Genomic DNA, 9867 nt, shown 5'->3' with positions numbered 1-9867 from the left:
ATATATATATATACACACACACATATATACATATATATACATCAACTCCTAATTTCATGATGCACTTGAGTGAATTAATTTTTCCTTAAGTACAAATATATTTATGACTTGATATTGTAAAATACAGCTTTGATATCATTTGAAAGTGTGACTGCAGATAAAATATATATAAATGTAGACAGAAATTTGATCATTTATTCTATGGAATAGGTCCACTAATTAGTGTCTGTAATGTTTATCATACACATTAATTAGTATATGGGTAAAAAAAGAAACAAAAATGTTATATTTAACACCTGAACAACATATATGAAGTTTTAGAAAAAACATTATAAGGTATAAAATCTGCTTAATACGGAAAAACAAATAATAAAGGACTATTTCAATGATACATGATAACGGTGAACTGGAGATCATTAATGGAAAACTGCCCTTGGCTCTCTAACATGTTAACGCTGCCTCATCAATTTTGTAAAGGAGGGTTCTTTAATGCTTGCTACTCTTCCTTCTGCTATTGATGGCCTTCACTGTCATTCAGTCACTTCCAATCCTTTCAGACTACTGATTTTTCTTCCTCCTTATGTGGCTCATTTCCCAAGGCTTAGTTCCTGGCCCTTCTTTATTCCCTCTTCCTTGCCAATTTAATGGCTTCGACTATCATCTGGTATATGAATGATTCATTCATCATCTCCTTTCGCCCCAGCTATTCTGAATACCACTACTTGGTACCTCAAATTTAATATGGCTCCAGCTTAACTCAACATACAGTACTGTCTTATTTTAAAATATATATATATTTATTGATTTCAGAGAGGAATGGAGGAAAGAGAGATAGAAACATCAATAATGAGAATTATCGATTGGCTGCCTCCTGCATGCACTATACTGTAGATCGAGCCAGCAACCCGGGCATGTGCCCTGACTGGGAATCGAACCATGACCTGGTCTTTAGGTCAACGCTCAACCACTGAGCAATGCTGGCTGGGCTACAGTACTATCTTTTAAATCAGCTCCTCCTCCAGTGTCACCCAAGGCCATTGGTAACTCATTCTTCTCCATTACCTGATCCTATGTGGCCTAATTTTAAATACCTCCTACATTTATCTTCTTCTGTTTTGTTACTATCATAATCCAAGTAATAATCATTATCTTGCCTAAACTACTACCCTGGCCACTGTTGCTCTGTCAATGGTAAAAGTTTAAAAGCCCCTAGCCTAAAGTTCATGATATGAACTCACCTACCCCTCTGGCCTTATTTCTAGAGTCAAACCACAAGAACCACTAATAGTTCCTTTATTGTGCCTTTGGTCATGTTCCTCCTCTGCAAATGTAATAGCTATGGGACCCTAAGTAATCTACTCTACCTATCTATACCTCAATTTCCTCATTTTTATAATCAAAATAATAGGACCTAACTCATGATACAACACTAGGAGGATTAAATGTGATAATTATGTTGAAGTGGTTTACTGTCCAGCTCAAAATAATCAGTAAGCAAGTGAAAGCCAGCATTCACCATCATTAGAGGTCTGGTATCAGCCAACATCTTCTTTGTGAAGTCTGCTATTTTCCTCATGTGCCTGAGACTGTTACTGATTTATCCCAATATCTTTTCTTTCCTTCTTTGGAACCTTGATTTAGTCAAGAATGAGTATGTTAGAAAAAACATTTTTTAGCCTTCCTTGGAAGTAGAGGTGGCCCTGTGATAATGTTCTGGCTAGTGAAATTTACCTAAGTCATTGGGTGGAGTGTCTGGGAATGCTCCTTAAAAGGGAGCAAACCAGTTGGCAAGCATCTTCTGCCCTTTGTCCTTCCTCCTATCTGGAATGTGGATGTAATTAATAGTGCTCCAGGCATCATCTTGGATGTATGAAGAAAAGGGAGTGAAAAGATAGGAGCTAGATTTCTGATATTGTGGAGTTGTTGAACAAGCCTTGGACTGTCTGTCTGTCTGTCTGTCTCTCTCTCTCTCTCTCTCTCTATATATATATATAGACTGCTTTTATGGAGGGTTGGGGGAGGTGCTAAATAAATAAATAAAACTCCAAGTCATTTAAGGCATTATTATTTGAAACTTTTTTCTCATAACTGACTTTTGGCTTTTTTGTTACTGTATCTTGATTACTACCTGATATGCTTCAGGTGAAAGTAATCTCTTCTTTCTTGGAATTTCTATAGCACTTCATTTGTTTTGCTCTCATAAGTACAATCACCTTTTCTATTAGACCAATGGTTCTCAACCTTCTGGCCCTTTAAATGCAGTTCCTCATGTTGTGACCCAACCATAAAATTATTTTCGTTGCTACTTCATAACTGTAATATTGCTACTGTTATGAATCGTAATGTAAATATCTGATCTGCAGGATGCTCTTAGGTGACCCCTGTGAAAGGGCCGTTCGACCGCCAAAGGGGTCGCGACCCAGAGGTTGAGAACCGCTGTATTAGACTATGATAGACTATATCAGATTGGTCTTAGTTCATGGCACCCTGCTTAGCACAGTGCCTTCATATAGGTAAAACTTAATACACAAAAGCATGTTGTAAACTGCAAAATAAATAAACAAACAAATAAACCACATAATCTTATTATCCAATCACTCTACGAAAGACAGAGATAGAAAAATGGTAACATTTTAAACTCTGATTAAGATAAACGTATTTTTCTGAATCACCCAGTATGTTATAGATACCAAATATTTTCAGATTTGATCAAATATACCTATACATATAAAGTTATTACTAAAAATAATTTCCCCCTAATTTGAAATCCTGGTATTCAACTAGCTAGCTATAGAATTCACATGTACTACAGTCTGCAAGAGGTTATTCAAAATATCTTTATATTTTTTAAATCTTCAGCCAAGGATATTTTCTCCACTGATCTTTTTTTAGAAGCGTTAAATACTTTTTATTTGATATTATACATCAGGGGTCCTCAAACTTTTTAAACAGGGGGCCAGTTCACTGTCCCTCAGACCGTTGGAGGGCCGGACTATAGTTTAAAAAAAAACTATGAACAAATTCCTATGCACACAGCAGCGGCAAAAATACCTGGCGGGCCGGATAAATGTTTTCAGCGGGCAGCATGTGGCCCGCGGGCCGTAGTTTGAGGACCCCTGTTATACATAAACCACACTAAAATGTCTTTCATTCAATAAAAGACAATAGTTTGGGTACAGGGAATTTTATTAAATTGGCATAGTTTTGATCAAAAAGATAAAATGGTCACTACCAGTTTATCTGCAGCCCTTGCCTTTTAACAGACTAATGAACACAGCTTGAAACACAAGCAAGTCTTACAGTTCTAAGAGACAGTGAAGGGATTTCCTCAGAATTTAAACATATTAACACAACCAATTATATAAATCTAAATATAAGCCAATCTCCTATAGGTTTTGAGATGGCATTCACCACCTCTGTGAAAAGTTAAACATTATGAATCAAGTCCAATCATATTTTTAGAAAAGGGCAGTGATAGCGCTTTCTGAACCAAAATTACCATCAAAGCTCAAAAAGCTGACCATATTCATTTAACCACAAGCCAATCTTATTTAAATCAGGACTGCCCCAAAGAAATGTTCTATTAGCCATTCATGATCTGAATTGTGGTGTATGAGATCAACTTAAAGGTGGTACACATAAAAAAAATCATGAGACATTTGTAATAAATAAGGCAGTGGCCAACTATTACTCAGTAGCTTTTTTGAGATAAGCTATCAAGTCTGCCCTTTCTACACTCTTCTTAATGTCAGCAAAGATCGTTTTTATTCTAGGGATGTACTTCTTGGGATTCTCCAAATACTCCATCAGTGTAGCATCTCCCCAGGTGAGACCTTGTTCTTGTTGGCCTTTGTTCTTTCTTTCTGTGTAAGAAAATCCAGGGGCCTGACCTGTCTTTTGCCCAAATAGACCATGGAGATTTGGCCCAGGCTTGTGTTTGCCTCCCTTTTCCACAGTATGGCACTGGGCACACTTCTGGACAAAAATCTTCTTGCCCTTTTCAACATCACCCATTTTTAAATCGATCGTTAGTCACGTGCAACACAGAGGTTCCCACTTGCAAGCCAGATGTCACACTCTGTAACTCCACTGATTTTTAGAGAGAATGGAAGAGAGGGAAGGAGGAAGGGGGGGAGAGAGACACACACACACACACACACACACACACCAATACGAGAGAGACACATCAATTGGTTGCCTCCTGCAAGTGCCCCAACCAAGGTTGGGGATCGAACCTGCAACCTGTGTCCTTGACTGGGAATTGGGCCGACGCTCTAATCACTGAAACACAAGGCCAAAATATCTTTATATTTTAGATAAAAATATTGAAACTATGTATTACCATTTTAATAGCTCCACCTTTCCCACGATTCTTCACCAGTGTTATCACTCGTATTTTGTCACTTCCATATTTCTGGCAATATTTAAAAGCTACCTGTCAAATTATATAAAAGTGAGAAAAAATTAACTTGGATTACAAAATAGTAATATAAAGTGGGTTTCTTATTTTGGCTTAACCAGTTAACTGCCACACATCCAAAACAACCATCCCCACACGCCACGATATTTTGAATTTAATTAAAAAATAAATTTGCAATAAATATTATAAAAACTAATATTACAATTCGGGTGGTCTTGAATATTTTCAGTTGAAAATTCTCATGAAAAATGATTTTAAAGTTGGTCTATAGATGCTTATGGCAGGCAAATGGTTAAACACTGCTATTCCAGTTGCCTTCTTCCTGTGACTCGATTATACCCACCATGCATTTTGGTGGCCCAGGGAAGTTGCTGAATTCTTGGTGTAAAAATATGACACCAGGAATTGACCTACTAGGCTGAAGTTAGACTTCACTTCCCTGCAGAGGAACCAGTTGAACAGGCAGCTGCTGTCCCCTTATTATCTCAACTCTTCTACCTAAACTACTGAGCTTCCAGAAAAAAACAAAATCTATTTGCTAACATACACACTTGTGACCTAAGCCTACAATACTGCTCAATGACTTGTTCGTCAACAACCAATCTCAGTCCCCAGAGAGGTTGTTTGTATTCTAGACCATTTCCCTCAAATCTCACTTGAATTTCTCTTTCTCAGCAGATATCCATGCCATAACTTATCCTCTTCTGAATCTTCAATCTCTTCCTCTCTGCTGGCTCCACAGCTTTAAACATGCTTAAGACTCCAGCATACTAAAAACTTCCCTTTGATTTCACTATTACCTCAAGAAACTGTCAGTATTCTTTTATTTATAATCAAAGTCTTGAAATAGTGATCTACATCTATTTATATATTCTTTGATTTATAATCAAAGTCGTAAAATAATGATCTACATCTATAATATATATAAATCTATATACTGCCATCTACATCTCTTCCTCATGTTTAGTCTTCAAACCAGTGCAGTACGACTCATATCCTTTGCTTTTCCACATTAAATCTCTTAACGTTCTCTTCTTTCCATTTAACCTCCTAATCAATAGTACCCTCTCCTTTTGGCACTCAATTCCATAGGCAGTTGTGAAATTCTAATCTGGTGTTTGCCCTCTTGTCGTGCCAGCTTAAGATGCAGCTCAAACACCATGTCTTTTTCCTAGCTTCTATGCTCATCCTCACGTTCCCCTCCAGGAAAAAGGAAAGTGATTCTAATAGGTTCAAAAGGCATTTTCTCATTTAACTGTTACTTTACTCATCACATAATGTAACTGCAGACCTTTCCCACCAGGCGGTGGGCTACTTAAAGGCTAAACTTACTATTTCTAGTGCCTGATACATAGTCTAGAATTGATTAATCTCAATGAACAAATGCAGCCACAGTCCTTTGTACATACTCCTATTACAGCATTGTGGTAGGCACTGTTAGCTACTTACCCAACAAACAATGCCTCCTTCTTCCTTACTATTATGACTCCAGTCTTACATAGTGACAGTGTGTACAGGACTAGACAATGAATCATGATTGGTCTAAATCTGCTTTGCCAAGTACTTTCCCAGTCCTCCTTTCAGGTATGGGTTGTCATGTCACCAAGTTCTGGCTCATGAAGTCTACAGCAGGTCTGCTGGAGGATAAGGCTTCTGGTAAAGCTTTCTATTTCCAATTAAAAAGGACATAGGCACTCAAAGATAAATCTTAATGTTCTGGCTGTCTCTTACTGCTTAGGACATATGATAATTGGAGCTGTGATAATTTTGTGATGAGGGAGAATATGAGAATTGAAAAGCTGCTTTTCATCAGCTGGGCTGCTGCTGCTTCTGTAATCTCAGCAACAAGTGATGGATGTTTATTTTCTATGCCCTTCCTTCCATATAATTAAATTTCTGGAATAGTCTGTGTTTATGTTTTTCATGTCACATTCATTATTCAAAGTGCAGCACCTAATCTTCCTAAAGCAGATCCCATAATACTGACTGGCCTCTATGCCTTTGTTTACACTATATTTTCAATCTGAAAATACTATCCTCCATGTTCTTAGTCATAACCATCCTTAAAAGTTCAGTTCAAAAGTCACTTCTCTTTCTCTCAAATTCTTTACAATATTTTATTTTCAGCACTTTTTACCTGCAATACCGAATTTATGGGCATGTTAAACAACTGTCCTGAAGGCTTCTTGCACAAAGGAGTGGGCTCATGTATTTGTATGGTTCCTCCAGTGTCTAGAACTTCATGTATTCTTGGTATTTAACAAAAAATCATTACTGATGAATAATCAAGTAAACAGGAGTTTCCCTGTGTACTTATTGTAAGGAATGGCTATAGGGTTAAGCCTCAGACTGACCTGTTGGCAAAGTCACAAACAAGTCCCAGCTTAGAGGGCATAGCCCTCTTAGCATAATTAGGCTTGACCTTATGACACTCTCTAGATCTTATCTGGGTAGCTAATAGGCTGTGGGAGGTGCAGCAAGTGCTGCCAAAACAAGTGAAACAAGAACATTGTAACTATGGTGACCACTACCTTGTTTACGTATGGCTATAAAATAAAGGCTCAGCTTGCTGTCTGGATCTTTCTCTGTGGACTCAGCCAGGCACAGGAGATCCACCTAGACCCAGCTTATTCTCTTTGTCTTTTCTAAATCCTTCGACACCTCCCCTCAGGTTCACCAAACCCTTGGCTTGTGCTGACCCTTATTATAAGGTACACTAGAGGCCTGGTGCACAAAAATTTGTGCACTGGGGGGGGTGTCCCTCAGCCCGGCCTGTGCCTCTTGCAGTCTGGGACCCTCGGGGATGACCACCTGCTGGCTTAGGCCTGCTCCCCAGGGGATTGGGCCTAAGCTGGCAATCAGACATCCCTCTGGCAGCCTGGCAGCCCTCGGGGGATGTCCACTTGCCAGTGGCGAGCAGACCTAAGCTGCAGTCAGACATCCATAGCGCTGCTGAGGAGGCAGGAGAGGCTCCCACCACCACCGCTGTACTGGCAGCCATCAGCCTGGCTTGTGGCTGAGCAGAGCTCCCCCATGTGGGAGTGCACTGACCACCAGGGGGCAGCTCCTGCATTGAGCGACTGCCCCCTGGTGGTCAGTGTGTGTCATAGTGACCAGTCATTCCCAGTCTTTCTGCTGTTAGGGTCAGTTTGCATATTACCCTTTTACTATATAGGATAGAGGCCTGGTGCACGGGTGGGGACTGGCTGGTTTGCCTTGAAGGGTATCCCGGATCAGGGTGGGGGTCCCGCTTGGGTGCCTGGCCAGCCTGGGTGAGGGGCTGATGGCTGTTTGCAGCTGGTCACACCCCCTTCAGGGTGGGGGTCCCCACTGGGGTGCCTGGCCAGTCTGGGTGAGGGGCTGAGGGCTGTTTTCAGGCTGGCCAGTGACTGAAGCTCCCAGCCTCTCCTTTCTTTCTTTCTTTTTTTATTCTGGGATTTATTTACCTTCTATAATTGAAATATTGTTACCGTCACTGGCGCTCCCAGCTCTGAGGCCTCCGCTGGCTGAAAGCAGGTATCTGGGGTTTGTTTAGCTTCTATAATTGAAACATTGTTGCTTTTGGAGCTCAGAGCAGGGCCGCAGCAGGCGGGGAACCTTGGCTTCCTCCATCACTGGAGCAAGCAAACCTCATGTTCGCTTCAGCTGCGTGGCTGCTGGCCGCCATCTTGGTTGGCAGTTAATTTGCATATCACCCTGATCAGCCAATGGGAAGCGTAGCGGAGGTACGGTTAATTACCCTTTTTATCTTTTATTAGATAGGATTATGTTGCTATTTAACAAGAATATTAATAGCACCATAAATGAATCTTTTATGTGAAGCATTAATAATAAAAACACTTAAATGTTTAAAGAGTAATTTATCAGGATCACTTGCAAGATTTAATAAATGTACTACTGCAAAACTAGGTGGACCTAGGTCTGGCAACTACAGGTCTAAAAATGGAGGAATGAGAAGAGATAATACTCAAAAACACTGTTACCTCCTACAGGTAAATCTAGATGGGGGTATGACAAAGGACATATCTGATACTCAGTGGGGATAGGAAGGCATCTTCCTATTTAAATGACTGCATTAGAATCTGTCAGGCAAGGTGTAGCATAAAGAACAGAATCATGCTTAAAAAAAGAGGCACTATAAATTGACAGGCAAAGAGGGTTCCCCAGAGGCCAACGTGAACCATTGTTGTGCATGTTCTCTCCCATTTGGTGATCTTCAAAGCTTTCCTGGAATAGCAGGTATAGTTTCCAGCTTTCCATAAATAAAATCTCTCTGCTTCTTCTACTACCCATACTATAGCAATGGAGAGTATTTAGCAAAACTTTAGGGTCCTCTGATGAGAAAAACTAAGATTTTACACTTGCTAAATTATTCCATATTTTCTATCTACTGGCAATTCTAAAAGCAAGTTTACTTACCTTCGAAGTCTGGTCTTTGCTGCCATCATCTACTACTATCACCTCATAAGTAAAAGTAGGATCTTGTTTCTGTAAAAAGCAAAAATAACATACCACAATTTGGCATAACTGCCATAAAAAACTAAAAAAATTTAAAAAATAATTGTAGTGTTAATGTGTATATAAAGTAGTGAATAAACCACATAAAATAAAAAGGCCAGAACAAACAGGAGAGACCCTGGGTAGGAGTAGAGGGTGGATACTAAGTCTCTGTGAGCATCCTGCTCTTCTTGTGGCATGTCAGTGAAGGAGCCAGGTTCTTGTGGTGCCGAGTACATCTGTGAGATGCTACCAGGTGTATGAGAAAAAAGCCCAAGAGGTTTGAAGTCAGAGAGTGTAGATTCCAATTTGGATGCACTTCTTAGCCTGACGACCTTAGGCAAGTTAACATTTTTGGCCCATTTTCTCATTAAAAACAACAAAAAAATAAACCTAGTCTATGTGGCTGGTGTAAAAGAGGTAGTAGCCTCACCTACAATAAGACCTCAATTCTCTTTCTCTTTTCTTTAATTTTTGAGCATATAATACGAGCTCCTCTCTTTCGATGACTCTTCTATCTTCCCTTTACACACACCAAAAAAACCAAAGTAAATCAAAACAAGGAATTTTCTTTAAAAAGATTCAGCCACAAAGCTTATTTGTTTTCTTAAACTCTTCAAGGAGATTCCAACAGCAGCTGATGCCATAAAACAGTGGCACATATTACCTTTCTTTAGCAGGGAAAGAAGAGGAAAATACATGAGGGGGGACTCTTAAGAATAATAAAGAAATACAAAATAATTTTGCCTTAATTGTGTCTTTCAAATAAATTTATTAAAAAATCACAAAAGTGAAAGCAGCATTGTGCTACCATACAAAGTCTACAGGCACTCTATCACTCAATTTTATGTATAAAATCAGGCCAGAGAGGATAAAATGTAGGTAGGAGGGTACATAAGAAGAAATTGTCAGCTTTGCAGCTTGCTTTCAGGGTCACTACCTGCCTCTGG

At 39.5% G+C, this 9867-nt stretch overlaps 2 protein-coding genes across 7 annotated transcripts in view; both read right to left on the bottom strand.

Annotated features, from left to right (window-relative positions):
- ALG5 (ALG5, dolichyl-phosphate beta-glucosyltransferase) overlaps positions 1–9867 on the bottom strand; it is a 113187-nt gene that overhangs the window by 97862 nt on the left and 5458 nt on the right. For 5 of the 6 annotated variants that reach the window (XM_023751284.1, XM_023751281.1, XM_014452985.2 and 2 more), the window contains 2 exons: positions 8840–8908; positions 4343–4435 (listed from right to left, as the gene is read on the bottom strand). In XM_023751284.1, coding sequence (XP_023607052.1) covers positions 4343–4435; positions 8840–8908 — 162 coding nt within the window. The remainder of the gene's footprint in view (positions 1–4342; positions 4436–8839; positions 8909–9867) is intronic. The other variant, XM_023751282.1, reaches the window with a different exon arrangement.
- On the bottom strand, positions 3688–4085 carry LOC102436841 (cytochrome c-like). Its single transcript, XM_006085581.3, has one exon. It carries the CDS (start codon positions 4012–4014, stop codon positions 3688–3690), a length of 327 nt encoding a protein of 108 aa, XP_006085643.1. The 5' UTR covers positions 4015–4085.

The sequence above is a fragment of the Myotis lucifugus genome, unplaced genomic scaffold, assembly GCF_000147115.1.
Source record: "Myotis lucifugus unplaced genomic scaffold, Myoluc2.0 scaffold_19, whole genome shotgun sequence".
NCBI lineage: Eukaryota > Metazoa > Chordata > Mammalia > Chiroptera > Vespertilionidae > Myotis > Myotis lucifugus.
This window is presented reverse-complemented; position numbering and strand designations above follow the sequence as displayed.

Bases quoted from the DNA above. Each gene is read 5' to 3' on its own strand.
- LOC102436841 (XM_006085581.3), bottom strand. From the start codon at position 4,014: ATGGGTGATGTTGAAAAGGGCAAGAAGATTTTTGTCCAGAAGTGTGCC.